This window comes from Suncus etruscus, chromosome 17 (genome assembly GCF_024139225.1).
Source record: "Suncus etruscus isolate mSunEtr1 chromosome 17, mSunEtr1.pri.cur, whole genome shotgun sequence".
Classification (NCBI taxonomy): Eukaryota; Metazoa; Chordata; class Mammalia; order Eulipotyphla; family Soricidae; genus Suncus; species Suncus etruscus.
This window is the reverse complement of record NC_064864.1, coordinates 7710899-7733736: the sequence shown is the minus strand read 5'-3', so window position 1 is coordinate 7733736 and position 22838 is coordinate 7710899. Positions and strand designations below refer to the sequence as shown.

General features: G+C 32.2%; 1 protein-coding gene across 1 annotated transcript in view; it reads right to left on the bottom strand.

The window, feature by feature from the left end:
• Positions 1 to 3346: 3346 nt before the first annotated feature.
• Positions 3347 to 22838, bottom strand: part of TMEM26 (transmembrane protein 26) — a 36724-nt gene continuing 17232 nt past the window's right edge. Inside the window, exons 2-6 of the mRNA XM_049790625.1 lie at positions 21179 to 21257; positions 17226 to 17339; positions 15273 to 15493; positions 6575 to 6651; positions 3347 to 3847 (exon numbers count right to left, since the gene is read on the bottom strand). Of these exons, the coding sequence (XP_049646582.1) occupies positions 3423 to 3847; positions 6575 to 6651; positions 15273 to 15493; positions 17226 to 17339; positions 21179 to 21257 (916 nt within the window). The 3' untranslated portion in view covers positions 3347 to 3422. The remainder of the gene's footprint in view (positions 3848 to 6574; positions 6652 to 15272; positions 15494 to 17225; positions 17340 to 21178; positions 21258 to 22838) is intronic.

Sequence of the window (22838 nt, the reverse complement as noted above, 5' to 3'; positions counted from 1 at the left end):
AGGTAACTTTTCATATAATAATAGTGAATCCTAATTTATTTTCTGGCTAAATATTTTTGCTCTTATTTTTCTGAGCTGATGTTAATAAAATTGAGAGTAAATTAATAGATTTGTTTAAGAATCATTTTGGAAGATTATGAAAATGAAAATATAATGTAAATTTTTATTTCTTATATTGCTCATTTCATATTAAAATACCATAATTTTATTAATCTTGTCAAGTTCTATGATAATCATACAATAAGTGCAAACAAAGAAAACTCTCACAGACTTTAGGTCGGGAAGGTATGTAGGGTGTTTGCAGTAGGTAGGGTGTTTGCCTTACATGTAGCTGATTTAGGTTCAATACGTGGCACCTCATATGGGCTCCTGAGTGAGCCAAGTGTAATTCCTGAGCTCAGAGCCAGGAGTAAATCCTGATTACAAACCAGATGTGGCGAAACAAATAAACAAAAAAGAGTAAAGAAAGCTCTACAGATTATAAACTATATTTCTACATGGCCTCCCTAGAGAATAAACTTTGTGCTCTTTCACATATGGAATGACTTCTTGGTTGAATTCATTTTCATTTGGGGATCCACAAATGGCTAGTTTCAAGGCTTACTCCCAATTCTGCATTCAGGAATCACTTTTGGACTATGGTGGTGCTTGTTACCAAGAATAAAAACGGAGTTGTTAGCATTCATGAAAATTTTCTTAACTCCTGTACTATATCACCAGCTCTAAAAAGATGCATACTTGAAGAAAATGTAATAAAATGTGCATCAAGCATTAAATAATAGCAATCCTAATTCTAATACTACTATGATAATAATAATAATAATAATAATAATAATAATAATAATAATAGCACGAGCTACTGCAAATAAGCCACTATCTTCAACATATGGAATTGCACTCTCTATGTAGTATGATGGGGAAGTATGGCAAACATCTGTTTGCACAAAAGATCTAAGTCTGTTATTACAAGGGAAAGGAAGTGAATCCTAGAATGTCAACATGTAGGAGGTAACTGCTCTTATAGCCACATTATAGTAAACACTTAGATGTTTAGCAATTTAGAATAAAACATACGTTTGGCAATTTGTAATAAAACATCCAACTATATACATTTTCAACATTCCATCAGGGGTTAGAGGGATATAACCTGGTCTTGTATTTTATTTTAAATAAATACAGATATTTTTTCTACTATGAAAACAGTAAGTGCGAGAGAGAGAGAGAGAGAGAGAGAGAGAGAGAGAGAGAGAGAGAGAGAGAGAGAGAGAGAGAGAGAGAGAGCTGGCAGTTAGGTTAACAAATGCTGCCCTTAGCAGATTTTCCTGGAAAACTTTACCAAACCATGTCTATTTTTGCTACCATTAATGGTTGAGATGGTTCTGGATGCTCCTTGCCTTCCTGGCACTGTAAATAAAGCAAGAATCTGGAAACTCTTCTATTTCCCAGGCCTTTGGAGGAGTGTTAATTACAAAATGCTTTACTCAAACACTAGAAGCTCATTCATGAATCCAAGCCAAGTCTCAGATTTGAAAGTATTTAAAAATATCCTTGCAACAGCAATACAACTTTATCTATTTTTAGAGGCTCAATGTTTGTTTTACTGGAAGAAAAAAATTAAAACATGAAAAGTATGCCATGAGCAAATCTGCAATAATAAATAGCACATACATGTTATGGAAGAAAACAGTCAACATAAAAACAGATTCTGTTGAGGCATTTTTATAAATTGTCATTATTATTTTGCTCTCAAATGCTCAGAATTTTATATAGTATAACTTGAAAGTTGTATTTCTTTATGCTAAAAATAAATATTTCTGATCTTAATGTTTCTAAATTTATTACATAAATGGAAATGCTTTTACACTTTTAATTCTACAACCAAATTTTATTGCAAAAATAGAAAAACAGGGAGGCAAATAGAGAAATGTAAGATAACAGACATGGAAGAAGCCATCCATCAGAAAATATTGATTTCTTTGCATAAAAATAGAAGTTTCTCATAAAATATAAAATATTTGGAACAAATACTAGATCAAAGAGTGAATTTTATAGGTAAAATTGTCCCAACTGGTTGCCATACATCTTATTCAATTTAAGTCTTTCATCCCCTGTCCTATCTTTAATGTCACTGTGAATTCCTGAGGATAATAAGTAGGAGGAAATATGCTTTGAATCTTAAAAGAACAGCTTGAAAACTGCTAGCTTCATTTAATTGCTCCTACAGAGCTAGGTAATTTTCACTCAATATCCTTCAAATCAAAATTCGTTTTTAATGGTTCTGAATCACTGCCATCCAGAAAGCACAAATTCTATAAAGAGAAGGCAGTCTGTTTCAATTTGAAAAAAATCAAGATTTAATTCAGAAAGGTAAAGAAATGTAATGATTTCCACAACTCGGTGGCATATTCTAATTTTCCTTGGTAATCAAGGTCTGTGACAGTGAGTCGGATTGATTTGAGGCTCCATCACCAATATTGTCCTAGACCAAAGACTGAGTCGTGTCAGATCAGGGGAACACTTACCATTCTGGTAAACACCAGAAACTATGATATTACACTTAATAGTTTCAAACACCTATATTCATTTCAGTACTTCCTGGTCTCAACCCACATAATTTGACTTGACATTATAGAACATGAGAAATTGAAGTTAAGAAAAATACTTGACGAATACCGCAAATCATGTTCAGAGTGGAAAGAGTGACTTAGCTAACATGTTACCAGTATTTCCTGCCTCTCAACCAGTAGATATATAACCCAAATGGCTTGCTGTGAATTTTGCAGAGCCTAAGCCAGAAGCAATAAAAATTTCTGTAAGAGCATATGCACCATGACAGATATCACATCAGTCCAGAAAAATGATTTTCTTTCCCCGGGAAGGTCTGTAGTACAGAAGAGGGCTCTCAATGCCGTAGAAGCTGGCCAGAGATTTCGACTGCTTCCAGCTCACAATGAGGTAATTTTAAAGGCATCATTCCCTTCATTTGTTCTGCATTCACTGAATGTACATTTTTTTTTATGTCAAAGGGACATTGCAGAAAAGATCAGATAGTTGGACAATGGTACTGCAGTTCAAAGCCTCTCTATTTTCAGGTAACAGCCACAATTTATCTGCACTAAATTTTTTAAGGGCAGGCCACTGTTGTCTGTTCGTAGCTTTCCTAACAGTTCAAGGCAAATAAATGACTTCACCACTGTTGAACAACTACAACATCTGATACTACTATCATAGCTAATAATCAAAGTTTTTCAAGTGAAAAGATTTTTTTCTTGGCTTTGATTTAAGGTCACTTTATGTGTTCTTCTTTTGAAAAACATCTTAGGCACCGATGTTAAAAAAAAAAAAGAAAAAGAAAAAGTTTGGGTCCTTAAGATGAACTGAAAAATCGAACATTCAAGTCGGATGGTGCTACCAGTCAGTAATTACGGTATGGAATGAGAGTTTTCGGAGTTCAATGGTGACATCTGCAAAGGAATAGCCAAGCCTTCCTTTGAATTACTCTCCAAGTCTTCAGGGGACACATCGCTCTCAACAGATTTGCCCAGACAGCTCTGCTCTCCTTTCAGAACTTTTGGTTGATTTTTCAAGGAAGCCCGGACATCCAGGGTCAGCACTAGAAGGCGGTATAACTGTAACACCACCACGAGGAAATTCTTGGCCGCAAAGAAAACCAACATCTGGTTTATGACTTTGAAATAGGTCATCAGTAAGAGGCGCACAGCTAGAAAGGGCCCATCTTGTATGAAGATGCTGATGCCGATGTTCCATAGATCGGCACTGTATTGGCTGAAGAACAGGCTGGGGAAGCCCCTCGCTGTCACCGATAAGGGGCACATGAAATGCTGCACTGAAAACACAAAATAAATCAGTTAAGGTATTTTATGAATAATTAGAAAGAACAGTGAAACGGGAACAAGTCTTCTGTGATGGGTATGTATGCTGATTAACATGTGGAAGTGTGTCTTTAAGTTAATGCTGGGAATAACAGGTAATGCAACCCTGCTATTGAATATACATAGTAATTTGATATTAAATATTGGATCCTGCTATAATTTCAACAAAACAGCAAAGAAAATTAGTCGTCTAGTTTCCATTCACATTAAACGTTCAACTCATGTAGGAAAGGTGCAAAGAGAAGTTAAAAAGGCTAGAGAGAAAGTGGTCTGCTACGTAAGGAGGAGACATATCAAAATATTCCTGTTTCATTCTCCTCACATGTTTTCTCATTTTTCTAGTAGGAAGAAGCTGACCAAGTTACTTAACTTGTATGAGCCTCAGTTTCTTCCTTTGAAAACAGGTAAACAGTGATGTTTGTAAAAAAAAAACAAAACCAGTTTTCATGGGGTTCTATTTGCTTCCATCAGAATACTTGTCACCCTTCTCCATTCTAGCATTCTTTATCCCTTGGAAGAATGAGTGACTTGCTTGACTGCTAAATCTGAGCTATGGAAGAGTGTATTGAATTCTTTTAACTCAGATCTTTTTGTTGGTATCTGCCCATTTGCTGATCAACTTGAATAGCCAGCCACATATGTAAACTGTGTCCTGAAAAACTAAGCGCTAATATTCAGATTCAAATTTCATTCATGTTAAACACATTTTTCTAATTGTAGGAAGAAAAAGGCCAAATAAACACCATTGTTATTTTATTTTGTCCAATTCCTTATGGCTTTGTTACACAGTGAGCAAAGGACTGGATAGAATTACTGATTTTTCAATTGAATAAAGGCAGTCCAATCAACAGATTAACTTTTTTTTTTTGGTTTTAATTCATGAAATGTAAATTTAATTCAAGGTCAATGATAGAAAATTATTCTCCTAAAATAATAAAGACTTTCATTTGGAGTTTTTCAAACAAAGAATGCCTTCATGTACTGGAGCCTCCAAGTATTATGAAGTAGCTTTGATATGTGTGAACAGAACGCACTGTTTGTTGGAAAATACAATGGTGATTCAGTCAGAAATAACATTTGGTCTTTATTTTTCAAACAGCTGCATAACATTATCACCCCTGAAAGTTTACAGAATTTTTTTCTTAAATAAAAAAATGTCTTAGCAAGCTGTAAACCACAAGAGATGAGAGGGTGTGGATCAGCCGTGTAAATAACAAAAGAAAATCCAATATAAACTCAATAGCCTTTTCTCAGAAATTTGTGTCAGGAGTAGATCCCAGAGGACCTTATAAGAGTTCAATAGCAAAAGTGATGGTGTTAATTTTGTGTCAGAATACATAGCTAACCAGCATGTTTAGAATACCTTCTAGGTAATATTCAAACAAAATATGTGTTTTATAAACAAAGATTTCATATTTTGCCGACAATTTGTTTCAGAGCATACATGCTAAGGGAGAAATGGCTTTTAAATTTCCGCTACTCAAAGTAACAAAAAAGATGCGAAAATATCTCTGCAATATTAATTCTCATTGTGATATTAAGAAGTGGGTGTTTGTAAAAAACAAAAAACAAAGGTCACTCTTAAAGGAATACCATTATTGCATATTAAAATTATTACAGAGTGCCATGGCATCCAAGAAAATTCTCAACTTAAAACCGCAGAGTTTCCAGTATTTATGGAATGACTTCTGATCAATGTTGTCCAATACAATCTTCTGGGATGGTAAAAAATATTCATTATCTTTGTTTTCTAATCCATGTGATGTCTTAAATATGGCTAGTATAACTAGTATATGGCTAGTATAGGTTCAAAAATATGAGTAGTATAGCTAAAGAATTGAACTTTTAATCTCAACTTTAAATTAAATTTAAGTCATTACATTTGACTATACTGTACTATAATGTGCACAGAGCTGATGTAGATCTTTCTGAACTTTTAATGCCTGGAAAATAGTTTAGCTATTGTAACATCTTACAAATTTATGCCTTTTTCAAAGAAATATCAGTAGGTTTCCAAAAGCCCCAACCTGGAAAATTTTGATTTTTTCATTGTAGCTCTAAATTGATTCTAATACTAGGATCTAAAATTGAGATAAAAGTAGCTTTTTTGTATTTATTGTTGCTTTGGAGTCACAGCCCATTGGTGTTGAAGACTAGCTCTGGCTCAGATTTTAGGGATCACTTTTGATATTATGGGCTTAGACTATACCACATGAGGTATTGAAGACACAACCTGTTTTGGCCATGTGTAAGGCAAGCACGATACAATCTCGCTGCACCAGTATTCTTTTTAAAAATTTCAAGAGATAATATTCATATATCAACACCCTTGCTAAGCATTTCTTTAACTTTAATTTATTGACTCATTGAAAAATACCCTCTCTCATGGCTACTCTGATTATCATCCACATTTCATGGATGAAAAAAACTGAAGCACAAATATAAGTAATAGAATAACTGTCTCACGTAAATGAAAAACTGTTCTTACACATCCTCCTAACTTTCCATGACCAGAGTAGATTTGAATATGCCTTTGCTAACTTTCAATCTATTCTCAGCTAAACTGGAACAATGAGATTATAAAATGACAAAACCAATAAAACTATCAGATTCCTGCTTAGCAGTCATAGAATTTACAGAAAATTGAAATTTTATGTGTCTTTGAGTAAACATCAGCACACCTGCTAGGTCAAGTGGAAACTGCAACATGCTCCACGTCCATATGACAAGGATTGCATAAACGAGTGCAGGACATTTCCTAGAATGCAGATAAATTTGAAAGTTAGTAACAAAAATATTATATGCGGAAAGGTTTGTTCCTCATATCTACATAATTATAATGGGACAATGAAATAGAAGGTCATAGTACAAAAACCAAGCAAAATATAAAATAAAATATAAAATAATAATAAATAAATAATAAAATATAAAATGCTATAAGCTGTTCTAGCTTTTAGGTGTTTGCCTTGCATATAGACAACCTTTATTCTGAGTGTGGTCCTTCCCTCTACCCTTACAAAACAAATAAACAAAAACAACCCCCCACAAAAAACACATTAAAAAATGACACATAAAACTCAACTTTGGGGGCCGGCGAGGTGGCGCTAGAGGTAAGATGTCTGCCTTGCAAGCGCTAGCCAAGAAAAGGACCATGGTTCGATCCTCCGGCGTCCCATATGGTCCCCCCAAGCCAGAGGCAATTTCTGAGTGTATAGCCAGGAGTAACCCCTGAGCATCTAACGGGTGTAGCCCAAAAAACCAAAAACAAACAAACAAACAAACTCAACTTTGACTGATACGAACATCTATATGAATGTTAGAAAAACTTCACCCAGATTGTTGTTTTCAGTTGGTCAAATATGGATAAATAAGGAGGAAAAAAACCAAACAATTCTGTAAAAGCCCAAGATTCTTTTAACAGATTTTATTAATGCACCATGATTTATAAAGTTAGTCACAGTGGAGTTTTAGGAATACAATGTTCCAGCATCATTTCCATCACCAGTATCAACTTCCTTTCATCACTGTCATCAGGTTCCTTTCCACACACCCAAGCTACTTCCCACCCCCAGCCTGTCTCCTTGACAGGCAGATTTATAAGTTTATTTGTGTTGATTGGATCTCCTGCTTTCAGTGTTGTTCTGTTGTTTAGATATATAGAGACCATAATTCTACTGCAACAATGAGCCCGAGGCTGCTGACTGGTGTTCCTATTACTTTTGTACACGCCTTTTACTTCCCCCTCAATTTCTTTCCTTCCCTTTCTTCTTCATGTACACTATGGTCAGTGGATCAATTTAAAACACAAACAAACAAATGCAAACAGAAAGATTAGATGATGGTCAAAAATTAAAAGCTCAGTATATAAAAGAAAACTATCTTCAGTTGGGAAAATATGGGAACAATTATCAAATAAAAAATTGACATGACATTAAGGTATAATGAAAGATAAATGGTTGTTTCATTTACCACTCTATCTCCAGAGTCTAGACCAATGTCAATGAAGTTAACATTTCTACAGCAAATAAAAATTTTCAATGTCCAAAAAAAAAAAAAAAAAAAAAGACCATACTTGGCAATCACACAAAGATCATGAACCTAGTATAACAGTCTTGGAAAATAAAGTCATAAATGAAATAGAGGCTAAAAAATGCAGAGAATATTAAAGAAGTATCAAAATCACTTTTTAAAGCAAAAGTACAATGAAGTCTATTAATTTGAGGTTAATGATGTGATAGACACTATTGCCAAATTCATTGTTAAGGATTTTCATATTTCAGAAACACATCAGGGAAGAGTAACTGAAATCACACCAAATGAGCTCATTTTAAGAGATAGTTTTAAGTGCTTCAAGTATAAACTCCCACTCCACAAATAGGCCTAAAACACCGAAGGAATTTATAACTGAAAGATCTAAGCTGCTATTGCCTATCTTGACAGCAGTGGTGAAAAAAAGAGGGTGACAAATAAGTGTTGAATTTTCAATTTAAGAAGTATCTTAAAAACATAATGTACATTTATTATTAATTTCTTCTTAGATTATATAAACAATTGTTCAAATAATTTCATAAAGCCCTTATTGGAGATGACTATAATTATTAGAATCAGCACTGCTCTCCTGAGAATAATTGCATTCACAAGATTATTTCCTCTTGTATTTTAAATAGAGAGGATCACCAGGCAGGTAATGATATGTAAATTAATAATGTACATTTATAGTTAAGTAAGACTTACTTAAAAATACATTGTATTAACAAGATCAAGAAATGTTCCCAGTATGATATAGTTAGGTAGATTCCCTACTGTGTAAATAAGTCCCTAGACGAAGTTCTCTAATATCAAATTACTGGCTCTGCCTCTACTCTACTCCACATCTCTCCAAAGAGCTGGTTGCCAACATCCACAGAGAACATCTTATTAATAGACATAGGACCTTGATATTGCATGAAAAATTAATATCATGAAAGGCAAAACTGGGATCTCCAAAGTATATAACTTGGTAATCTAAAACAGTAAACTGAAAAGTAGTATGTCACAAGCATTCTTTTAAAAAGGCTCAGAAATTTTCACTTTCTATTATCCAAAATTATTCCCCAGTATAACATAAATTTTGGTTTTCCAAATCAGATATTTCTTAACAAGATGTATATAAAGTTAATTTATATAAAGTATATATAACTTATGTGTAATGTGTAATATAGTTGTATGTCATATCTTATATCATATTATATTATACTATATTACTTATAATTAAATAAATAGCAATTATTTATTATATTATAATGTAACAATAATACTTATTACATATGAATAGCTTATATAACTTTATATACATTTATATAAAGCATACAAAGTCTATAAAGGTTCTATAAAAATTTATAACTTTTCTTTTATTGCAGTGTCAATGTGTATAGAGTGATGCTTCTTTATTTTAATCATTTTTTCTGCAGTTTCTTAGACTTTTTTCCAAAATTTAATTCTAGGATTGCAGTTAATCATCATGTCAACTTTACAAAGTAGTTACATTAATAATTTCTATTTTCCAAGGAAACAAACTAAAGAACAGATTTTTTTGTTTCTATTTTGTGGCAATACCTGGCTCTGCTGAGGCCTTACTCCCAGCTCTGCACAAGATCACTCCTGGATTTGATCGAGGGATCATAAGCAGTGCCAGGAATGGATCCAGGTTGTCTTTGTGCAAAGAAAGCACCTTACCAGCTGTACTACAGCCTGAGGAATAGAGTAATGAATATGTATGTCCAAAGTAATGAGCTATATTATTGTGAGAAGAAAGCAAACTGGAGAACAGATTTTAACATCCATCCTTTTAGCCATTGTACTGTTTTACTTTCAAAAATTAATGGAAAGTTTTAGCTCTTCTTTTTATATAATATTCAGAGTACATCAGAAATATTGCTGTGCTTAAAATTTTAGAACAGCTTTCAATTCAAAATAAAGAGATCGGTATTGTAAAATCAGCTTTCCTATTGAGATAGTTCAAGAAACTCAAAACTGTAGATTATGTCTTTAAAATGCCATTTTATTCCACATATTTTACCTATCAGGTGAGAAGGGAATTAAAATTATTTCTTGTGAAGTCAGAGAGAAAACTGCACTTAAAGGATTTTATTTACACTTAGAGTAATACAAATTTCATCAAAATCATGGAAATTATCTTGTAAATCAAAATAGAGTGAGATGCTCCTGTGGAGATATTCTATACTAGTAAGCATTGTCAAAGACAATATGAAAAAAAAAACACTGAAAAAAATTTTAGAAAGGATTTTGCTCAAGATATAAAAGATATTGGAGTCTAAAAGATAACACATTGGTAGGGCATTTGCCTTGCACTTGGCCAACCCAGGAAGGATCTGGGTTTGATTCCCAGTATCCCATATGGTCCTCAGAATCTACCAAGACTGATTTTTGAGCACAAGGCAGGAATAACCCTTGAGCACCACCCAGTTTGCCCCCCCTCTAAAAAAAAATGAAAATATTTTTAATAGTTACTTTGAAAATTTATCCTACTCCCAAACTACCAAAACAGTTTACACAATATATTCATGAGAAATTTATCTGCAAGAAAAAAGAAGTCAATGGGAAGTGGGTGTTCTGTTTTCATAGTAAAAATTCTAGCTACAGCCTTTATTAGAAAGAATAGATGATCCACATTAGTAAATTCATTACTATCCCAGAATAGTCATTAACAAACTATTCAAATACTTACTGGTTATTTAGCATCTGTATAGTTTACTCACATACAATAGGAGCAAACAATAATAATTATGACTCTGTTTTATTCTTAAATATGTGAAACATAAAACCTTTATAACAGCACTTGGTGACTAATTACGAAAGACTAATAAAATCTGTATTATCTTATACAATTTTACTTTATTTATTTTCTTTTCTATTATCATCTTATAAAAAGGTGATGATGGTAGTATTTGCCTTTAAGTGTTACTGCAAGAACTACTAATTGAAATTAACCCTGACCACAAAAAATTCTTAATCCCATTTAATCACAAAATACTTTTTCAAAGTGTTTTGAGCTCAGAAGATAACATGATCCAGAAGCAATAACAGAACTACTAGTCATATTAATATTATGAGGAAGAATAATTTTATTACAACTATGTGAATATTACTTCTTAAGTTTTTAATCTTTAAATTAACCTTTATAAAATCAACTGGAAGCATGGAAACACATATGGACTTTGCATCAAGAGACAAAAGGTCTTGAGGAGTATACTAATAAATGTATGACTTTTGTTCTCAGAAAATGTACACTGGAATACTAAGTTTTTGTAGATTCCTTGCACAAATTCTGTTGGGTCATAAAGAAAAATAAATTATGATTTTTTATATATGTAAAATAGAAATAAAACTAAAAGTAAAAGTAAAATAATCCTTAGCCTATGAAAATATAGTGGTGATATGAGGACAAAGGGGTGAGAGGAACAGTAGAGGTGGTCAGTAGAATGAATGATTCTAAAACTATCATGGGAGATATAATGTCTACAAATATCACAGTGTTACGCTGTATCCTTGAAACTTAGATAACGTTGTAAATTAATGGGAAATAAAATTTTATTCTAAAACTAAATTAAGTTCTTCATTCTTAATTGCTAACTTTGCAAAAGTATAAATATAATTTTTGGTAGGATAAATATTTATTTGAATTCATCTTTCATTCTGCAACTTAAAAAGCTTGGATGAAAATAAAGGTGAGAAGGACAAGAAATAATGAATCTAGAGAGACCATAATCTACAATGAACAGTGCTTGCCTTGCACATGGTTGGCCTCGATTTGGTATCTGGCACACGATATAGCCCTCCTAGGCCTGTCAAAGTGATCCTAAGTAGAACCAAGAGTTAGAGAACTCTGTAGAGCTAATAGAACTATGTATGACTATATAGTGAGCAGCCAAAACTAACAAGCAACAAAATAAATAAATGAACATAAAGTATCTATGTTAAAAATATTTCACCAAGTAAATGACATAAACAAAAACAGTATGGACTAGAAAAAAAATTCTTTCTTAAAAGGATGGTCAAGTCCCCACCCTACTGAAACCACACCTGCTGCATCCATCACCCAGGATCATTAGTTTGCCAATGGCTCTACCTCATCACCCTCTATGATTTCCTTCAGATATGCCAATCTGACCAAACTTCAAGCTAGTATTTGGGCTGATATCACCAACTTTATTTGCCGGCATATAAGACGACTGGGCGTCTAAGATGACCCCCTAATTTTGCAGTTAAAACATAGGTTTAGGCCTATATTGGCTGTATCAGACAGAACGTTCCTGTGCTACAACTGTATACCACAGTGAGCCAATCACAACAAGCAAAGGTCCAAAGGTTCTACTGTCATAGACGTCCTCTCTGACTTTGGCCAATCTGAGCAGGCTTTTGACAGTGTAGATTTGGGTCCAGAACATTGTCTAATTGGCATGCATCAAAAGCCTGCTTGGATTGGCTGAATTAGAGAGGCGGTCTGAGCAGCCTGGCAGAGATTGATTCAGGATCGAGTTGGAAAATTCGTTTTGTGGCAATATTCAGACAATTTTCGTTTAGCTTCATATTGAAACATTTTTCGGGATATACTCGGTATATAAGACGACCCCCGATTTTCGGGTTGACTTTTTTTGTTTCAAACGTCATCTTATACGCCAGAAAATACGGTAGGTTTTTTGGAGTAAGTCTAGTCACCTTCCTCTTGTATTCTTTCAGGATGCCTGACAGCTGTAGCTATGCCCTTAAAAGCTTTCGTATCAATAATAGTATTTTGGATTTCTGAACAACTTCATTTGTTTGATGCTGTCATTCCTCAGGGAACAAACCAATTTAACAGAATAGGCATCTAACAGCCAGAGCTTATTAACCTCTTGCCATTGTATAATGACTTCATTGGAGATACAATAATTTTCGCAGATATGCTTTTTACTGTACTTTTTCTTTTTTCTTTCAATTTAATAAAACTTTCTTCTCTTATTTTTTCCCTTTCTATTCTTTTTAAATAACTTTGCTCTCACTTATATGGAAACAAATGTCAATTAAGTCAACTATTTGATGCACTTTCTTTAAATAAAGTAAAAACAATTCTCCTTTGTGGAGTAAAATGCTCAGAATGAAGTAATAGTAATCCTATGGAAACAGTCTGTTATTATTATTTGTAGTAAATTATTTTTAGATTATCTTTTCTTTTAAAAAAAGGCTGCGGAAAGTAATTTCCATGAAGAATATAACCAATTAACTTCCTAGAAGTGACACTAAAATGAAACTTGTTAAAATTTTAAAGAGTAGATAGAGAATTATGAAAAAAAAATCAGTAAATCTCTTCTCCAACAAAATGATATATACTGAACAAATAGTCAAAAACAACCATTTCAAATTTATGGGAATCAACCAACTCAAATAACAAATTGAGTAGCACTTACTCAGGAAATAGTACTTGGATAATTTCAGGTAAATACAGGAAGTCTGAGATATAGTCACTCATACAATCAATATTATTATTTATTAATTATAGTTTTGAAAGTTCTAGTTAGAGCAGTTAGGCAAGGACAAAAAGCAAATATATTTTAAAAAGAGGAAATTTGTTACTAATTTTATATGATATAGTTTGAATATAGAAAAATCTAGAAAGTCTTTTAACCTAGAAATAATAAATTACCGCAGCAAGAGTGTTGTGAAATAAGTACATAAAATATGACGCATTTCCATATATAAACATAGAAAATATTAAAAGAACATACTTTAATTTATTATTGCTTTAAACAATTAAAATTATCTCATGAGCTTAAATGGAAAAGGTATTCTATTGTTATATACTTCGTGCTCTAATTTGTATGTTAGTTTACTCAGTAAATTGGAGTATTTTGCTCAGCTTTATGTTTCATTGTTCAATAAACACAGTATAAAGTAAACTGTATCATTAAAAGGCAGCCTTAGTGCAATTTATTTTTATAGTGCAGTGCAAAACAACCCAAGCTTAAAGTACATTCAGGCACTGAGACTTAAATCCCTAATGGTAAGAAAGTTGTTCCATAAACAGATGTGATCATGGATTCTGAGTTTATTTGCTTGTGGCAAAAATAAAAGTACCAACTCAATAAATTTTAATTTATAAGCATCTACTCCAGAAAGCCTTTGGGCACTTTGAACAAAACTGGCTAAAAGTAAAATTTAGTAAAATTAAACCTTATCCACCCTGTCTACCATTTACACCAAGGAATATAAATTCCTAGCTAGACAGGAGAAAGATCCCTCATTTGTTTCTATAATTCTAGTTTCCTTCACATTATAACAGGACTCCTCTGTAGAAGAGGAGCTGAATATTTAATAATCCAATACAGGTGGTAGGCAAAGTTATTCTTGCTCCAGAAGATTTTCAGATAAACCCAGCCCCATGGAATGTGTGATACAAGCAACACATATAGAGTTCTTTGGTTTCAATGATAAAGTAATTGAGAGGAAGTTTGCAGCGATGAGATTCAGGAAGTAGAGCATGTACTTAGCATGAGCAAGGCTTTGAATTTTATACCCAGCCAAGAATGCCCTTGGTGAGTTGCAAGATGTGGTCCTTGTAACCAACTTAGCATCATTAGGTGTGACCACCTAATAATAGATTTAAAAAAAAAATTTGTGGCCCTCAACTAGATTAGAGACTTTAGAAGTATGTCTGTATTATGTATATGGATAACTAACATATATCTGAACAGCAACAGAAATTGCATAAACCATATTTTTCTCTGTATGAGATGGGCTTGATCATAGACTTGGAAAACAAGAAAAAAATCCTAAAGCAAATATTTATCCTAAATATTTATTCTAAAGCAAATAAACTAAAAGATTTCATCAATTATAACAGAATAATATTTCAACTGTGTTAAGTGAATAACAGTCAATGTGACATTAAGAATCATTATGACTGTCAATGGACAGAATTTAAGTTTTGAGGACTCTTCTAGTTTTCTGGGAACTCCAAGAACTCCCGAGCTCTAGGTGATGTTTACTCCATAAGATGCACAGACATTTTCCCCACTTTTGGGGGCAGACGAAGTGTGTCTTACTGTAAGAAAATACTTTTTTGGGTCACATCCGGTGGTGCTCAGGGCTCACTTTTGGCTCACCCTCGGCAGGATGGGGTACCTTATGGGATATCGGGATTAAATCAGGTCTACTGCAAGCCAGGCAATATCCCTAACCTCTCTAAGATTGCTTAGGCTCCCTGATAACATAATTTCTAACATGAAAATTATATTATACAGAAAATCTCACCTAACTCACATAGAGTATACATGGTAGAATAAAATGAACATATCTGCAGGCCTTATCTAGAAAAGATCTTATATTTTAAGGCTACCTTACCTTACATTTTGTTCTTCCAGGGTTTCACTTGTGAATTCCAGAATGTCCGCAGCTGTCCCCACAAACATAAGGAGAAGTTGAGAAAGTTGGTCCCGTGTGATCCCACCTCCGATGGGTAAAAGCCATCTTCCAATTATTAGCATTAACAGGAACGTCTGATGCAGTCCCAAAGTCCAAACCTTCTCACATACTGTAGATAAATTATTTACAAACACTTTGGCCTGTTTAACAGAAATGTCATACAGACAGTATGATTATGAACTACCACCTTTGAGTGAAAGGCCTCCTTCACCATCATTTTCAATCAAGAGTTAGTTTTGGGGAAAGATCATTTTTAGAAAACAGTATCTTCTATTAAAACTGTGGAAGATCTTCCCTCAACCCAGCACTGAATAAACTGCTAATGTGGCAATTAAAATGGGGAAAGCTTATACCTAGGAGCAATTTAAGCCTTCACTTGCTAGTTGGATTGTATTGTATATTTTAAAAGACAATTTTATGGATCGTTGCTCATTTGACTATTCTATGTAACAAAGTACATAACATAAAAAATTAATTACATATTAAATTCTCTAAAAGTATCCTTTATTTTTATAGAATTCAAATTTGAATTTACTAAGCTAAGAATATTTACAGCTTAATATTATTTGCTTTCATTTTATTTCTTTAAAATACTATTTATCTAATAAGAAAAAAAATGTTTATTCATTACTTAACTGCAGTGCATAGACCTAAAGGTAGAAATGATAGTTGTCTATTTTTTATTTTGAATACTTAAAAAATATCACTAAATACATAAACTAGCAAACAAATTTTATTTGCTCTTATTTTTATTCAGAAAAATTTATATCCAATTCATATATTGAGTTGTGTCTCTTTCTTACTTGCCTTTGAATAAATGTTTAAAGCATATCATAAGCTTTTATCAGTGTGATTTTCCAAAGACCATTGAAGACTATACTGGCATAGGTTTCAAGTAGATTCATATTGATTCCAATTGATTTTGATTTTTTTATGTTTCTATTTATCCCCCCTGATCACTTGCTGATGTAAAGAGCAAAATCAAAGGGTAGATAAAAGGAAGGCAAGATCCTAACCTCCTTAAAACTATGCAATGAAGATCAAAAAAGCTTTTATTTGCATCACTACCTGGGACATCACATACACCTTATTTAGTTTTTACAGAAAGCATACTAGAGAATAAATATTATTTTTAGCTTTTATATTTAAAAACTGAAAGCTAAATATGAAATGATTTGTTTAAAGTATAATCAGAAAATGACAAAAACTTGAATTAAGATGATTTCAACTAAAAATATAAAATTAATAATTTAGTATAGTATTATAGTAGCAGCATTGTATATTATTATATTAATTATATTATATTATATTTAATTATTATATATTATATATGATTATATTATATTATCTCTTGTATATTATTTTCCAATGGGACATCATTCTTTGCCAAATATAAAAATGTTAGAAGAAAGCAATGATTCTGCCCTTTCTAAAAATATCAATTTTATTAATATAATTCTTTAAAAATAGAAAATTCAATGTCACTATATACCAAAAATACTACTGTGAATAATTTGTAATCCACTTTGGTCAAAATAAAAATTATTAATAAAAAATAGAGAAGATTCCAAATTTTAACTATTCATCTACAAAGACATCGCTCTTTATGTATTTTTGTATATATTTTCTAACCTAATTGTTTAAAAAAGTGCCTTAGTATTGTAGGATATATAACATATATTAATATATCACATATGACTTTTATTTCTTTTAAATTCTAAAAATATAAAATAGTAAGTTAATAACAGAGTTACTTAGTTAAAAATTGACAACTTTAAGAAAAACATAACTAAAAGGTGGGGAACATTTTATCCTCACCAAGTGGAAAGGATTTTATTTGGTCCTTGAATATATGGTGGACAAAGTTCTTACTGTTTCAATGAGATCATCTCCTCCTTTGGTTTGTTCACTTAACTTCAAAGTTTGATTGAAGTTTCCTTTGCTGCTGGTATTCTGTGACACCCCTTCAGATTGGCCACTGCAATACTAAGAGTTTTATTTTAAGGCAATGTGTCAAAAACTACCACAATATAAAGATTTTAATGTGACAAATATGTCAAGGAGACCATGAACAGAGATAGATTATTTGTACAGAACACATAAACATTTCCAAAAGTAAGATTATTTGCTTAAGATGAAATGTTATTATTAATTAATAGGAGACGAGTCAAATATACATATCTTATTTTTCACAGCTCTATGATTCTATAGACGTCTTGAATTTATGTGAATAATTGAATAATTAGTGGATCCGTAAATCAATCCATAAATTAAACAACTGCAGAATAAGCCGAAATCAATGACATCATTAAAATAGGTGCAATCCTGGTCAAAATTATAGTCTAAGTGTGTTTATATCCCACAAAAATAACATGTCTAAAATATAGAACAGGTTGTGCATGACCAACCTGGGTTTGAGCCCCAATCATATGGGTCCCCTGAGGAATACCCAGATAAATTCCTGAGTTCAGAGCTAGGAGTAAACCCTAAACATCTGAGTTTGGCTTCCCAGAATATATATTACATGATATATTAAATATATAAATGTATAATATATAACATACATAAATATATATAACAAACCACTCTTTTAATCTTGCTTGTTAGCCATATAAAACTTAATATTTTCTTCCACTAAAGATTTATGTGTGAGTTTAATGTTACAGTACATTTATAGGAAATTCTACATTAGAATAAAATTAATTACTTTCCCCCCTAGTTTTTCATTGTTTCATTTCATTCTACAGTAAGATGTGTGACTTTTTTTTTAATCCAGTGAGATGATGTTATTTCTTCTACATGAGGAGAATGTAACTACAGCCATTGACTATTTTATAAATTGGTGAAATAGAGAAGTCTGAGGACTTTTTCTTAACATCTGTAGTGCTAACATGCCTTGAAACAGACTCACACTCTTTACCAACACCACCATCACCACCACACATCCAAGATCACACATTTGAAGTTAGAGATAAATTATTTTTTAAATGATAATGCTGTAAGGAGTGTACTTTTCTTAATTATTCCAAGCACTCCACTGATCATTCTATGTGCTATTTGGAAAAAAAAATTAAAAGAATCTGTCAAGAAGCTATTTTTTCCTACCTTCCATCAAAAACAACTTGAGTTGTGGGTGAAATGACAAGAATAATTAAGAAAAATGGCCTCGTGCCATATCTCTAAAAGCAAAAATACAGCTGTTTTCATACTTTCTTTTTTATGGCTAAGGTTCCAGGAAATGATAATGAAGATAGGAAAAAAAAATCTTTGAACCAAGTCACAAATCTTTATTGTAAAATAGTTTAATAGGATTAAATGTTGGCCACTTTTTGCAGGCATAAAATTATATTTTATATTAAAGGTATTAACCCTGACAATCTGGAATGGTTTTTCAAACTTATCACTAAAAGTCCACGAACTTCTTGGTATTTTTTAAAAGTGATATATACTGCATTACCGATTATTAGCAAATAGCTCTGTATCCCTTACTATAGTATTAGGGCATACCAGTTCTCTCCCCACTTCGTATTTCTAATTATCATAAAATTATAAAACTTTAAGTAATAGTTATGTATTAGGATTGCAGTAAACAACTAATTAGACCCATTTTATTTAATTCGACATGTACCAATTTGTACAATATTATTCACATTCCCTATAAAATAAAGGAACTCATAGAGTTGAACTTGATACAAATAAATCATTTTTAATGGGATATCACTTGAAAATACCTAATAGCTTATAATAGTTTTAAAAATGCAATCTTGGATCAGATAGTATAGAGGTTAAGGCGCTTGCCTTGTTTAGAATTAACCCCACTTAAATTCTCAGAACACTAAACACTGCAAAAAGTAATCCCTGAGCAAAGAGCCAGGATAAACTCTAAACACTGCCAGTTATGGCCCCAAATCAAAATATATACACATTATCTCATATATAGATCATAAAAACTTGTGACACAACACCACAGCGTTTATATTTCTTCAGTTAAACCAATTTTTATGTAGACCTTACAAAGATGAAAGGTCATAATCATTGTCATCAATATTTTGTTTCAAATCTTATGTAATTTCTCAGATACAGAATTTGATCACCAATGTCAAGATATTTTCAAGTACTCATTGATGCATTAGAACATTTAAAGTTCAGAAAAAAATAGAAAGTGTGAAATGAAATTACTTTTCTCTATATGGAAATACAGATGCTTTTGATTAAGAAGAAAAACCCTTTAATACATTGTACACATAACTGAGAAAGGGGTTATGATTTAACAGCCTGGGGCTCATGAGCTAGAGTCTAAAGGGAAACTGTGTGACCTTGGAAAAATTCATCAACCTATCAGAGAGACAGAATATTTTTCTATAAAAAGAAATACATATATTATGTCTAAATAATGTTACTGAGGTCTGCAAGAAAATGTACCTGAAAATGCTTTGAAATAGGTACTGTATGAATAAAAATGATCATTGCCCCAATCAAAATTTACTACATGAATAAACTTATTTAATTACTGCCACCTTTTATTCTGCCATTTTAATATTTTGTTAAATGTAATCGATTTCTGTCTCTTCTTCTATTTCCCTTTCTGCCCACTCTGTCCAATTTAGTCTCTGGACATTCATTTTTATTCTCAGCATCAAAACAAGTCAAATCCAATCTCATGGAAGGTAAAATTTCTTTAATCGTATAAAATTTAGAGCATTGCCTAGGGCTCAAAATCATTTTATTAAAAGAGAGAGTATTTGATTGTATTTTTGTTGTAATAGGATTTGACCTGTATATCAATTAAATAAGGAATACATTTATATTACAACAGCATTTGGAAAAGTGAATTGCTATTGTAGATTATAGCCATGCCATAGAATTGATTTTGAAGAGAAAAATTATTCAAAGCTTATTTAAATTACAGAAGCTTATTTCCATAAAGTGATACATAGTAAATAAATTGAAATAGTTCCTTAATCATTTAAAGCAACATAAGTATTATAAAATACATTAGATAAAAAGATTTTGTAATTCAATATATATTTTAAGCAGGAGATTTAAAAAAGAAAGTCTTTTTACTTGTAAATTATAGGCACATGGGAGGAATCTTCAGAATAATCTATAGACCTTTGTGCCTAAAATTTGAAGAAATAATACAGCAGATAAAGTATAAATACATGAAATACTTTAGGAAGCTTTTATTTGTTATAAAATGACTATAACAAAGAAATCGTATAGAGGCAAATTTTTACCAAATTTACCTGAATTACTAACAGTGAATTGATTAAAATTATATCATATCATAATTATATTTTATCTGAAATAGAATCCTACATGAATCATGGGAATAGGAAATGCAGGACATGAACTGGCCTTCTCTGGTTTACAGTCAGTTAGCTAAATTAGTGGGTTATGGTCATACAGGGGATATTCCTGATTCTGTGCTCAGCAGCGACTCCTAGTGGAGACAGGGAACTCTTGGGGTGGTAGGGATTCGAATCAAAGTTGTAGCTGTCAGAAGCTTCAGCAAAACAAGATTTGGGACATTGGTGATGGGAATGTTGCACTGATGAAGGGGAGTGTTCATTACATGACTGAAACCCAACTACAATCATATTTGCAATCACAGTGTTTAAATAAAGATATTAAAAAAGAAGAAAAAAACAAGTGTCCTAGCTACTGTGCTTTTTTCAGTCCTTCAATTGAATGTTTTTGCAGGTGACCTCTTAAATAGGCAGTTCTTAATAGACCCAATTTCTTTTTAAAAACAGTTCACTCCAACACATATTGTATTTTAGTACAGAGATCATTTCACTCTTCTACTTTCCAAAAGGAAATACCTGTGTTTCATGGTGCATTTCAAGAAGCCATAGTGATGGAACAATGCTAATCAGATATAAAAATATGGCCGGAGAAAACCTGTAAAAAAACGGGGGAAAAGAAAAATTCAGCTTTTACATACTTTATTTTTTAAATAAATACACAAATCCTAACCACCCAAAGTCAAACCTTCTTCATTTTTTTAATCTCAAGTATTTATTTCAATAAGAAAAAAAGCATTATGTGATTTCTGCCATATGGATTATAGAGAAACAAAGTAACTGTAAAAAGGCACTAGCAGCTGTCATTCTCACTGAATTTCTAATCCAATTAATGTATGTTGATTTTAATACAGTTTAATTTGACACTGCCAATTAATTTTAGGCACAGAACTGTACATTAATATGTTTTACAAAAGCAAATACAACAGCAATAAATCTTGTATTTTGCAACATTGAAATTTCAGGAAGATTGGCTACATTTTCAACATTAACTGCAATTTTGAGCTCGAATAACAGCATCCTGTAGAACACAAAAATCAGGTGATAATGAATGCTAATGCACACAATTGACTGACTCTGAGTATATCTGCTAAACCTGGAAAAGTAGAATTGTAAACAAACAACAGATGAAGGGTTTAGGTTTGGTTTTTTTTAACTGCTATATACATATGGGCATACACACATGTAAATTATGCACCTGTGCCTATAAGTATATCTGTTTATGATAATATGCTTCAAAACCAGAGGACAATCTAAAGCGTGCACTTCGATAGTCAGACACAATCACATTCCAATGTCAATTATGCCACTGACTTCTGGCTGCTTCCTAATCTATGAAATGGTAACAGTCACTTGAGCTGTCATAAAAGCATCCTACTATCAACCAGCATAAATTTATTTTCTCACTGATCTGGAGACTGTTCAACTTGAAGTTCAACTTCAGGGTTTCTACATGGTTGCAAAGACTGCCATCTTCTTGCTATTGTTTTAACTGGAGTTTTTTCCATTCATAAACTTTATAAAGAATAAAACAGCAATGAAAAGATAAAAAAGAAGAAAAATTAAAATAAAATAAAACAAATTTCCTTAGTATAAAACCACCAATCCCACTGGATTATGTCTCATCCTTATGGTCTCAGTTTCTCTTGATAGCATCTATAAAGCTGTTACAAAACATGGGCATTTGGGCTTTAAAATATGAGTTTTGAGAATAAAAATAATAGTATATTAAATTCAGTCCATAATCTCCAAATTTATGTAATTTTGGATTAAAATTTTATTTTGATAATACCTGAATTAAAAGCAATCCCAGCTTGAACTCTTACCTTCAAAGACTAAATATCTGATGGAAATATAAGAACTCTCATCCACTGCTGGTAGGTATGTCTACAGATTCAAACTTTTAGGAAGACAATATGAACATTTTTTAGAAAAAATAACTAAGAATTTGGGGGCAGAGAGATAGCAGAGTGGTAGGGTGTTTGCCTTGCACATGCCAACCAAGGTTTGATCCCTGGCATCTCATATGGTTCCCGAACCTGCCAGAAGTTATTTCTGAGCACAGATCCAGTAGTAACCTCTGAACACCATATCTACACTTGATTTTAGCCAAAAAGCCAAGAAGCGATAAGCACCATTTCTGGCCCAAAAACTAAGGAAAATTTGATTAAAAGGAAAA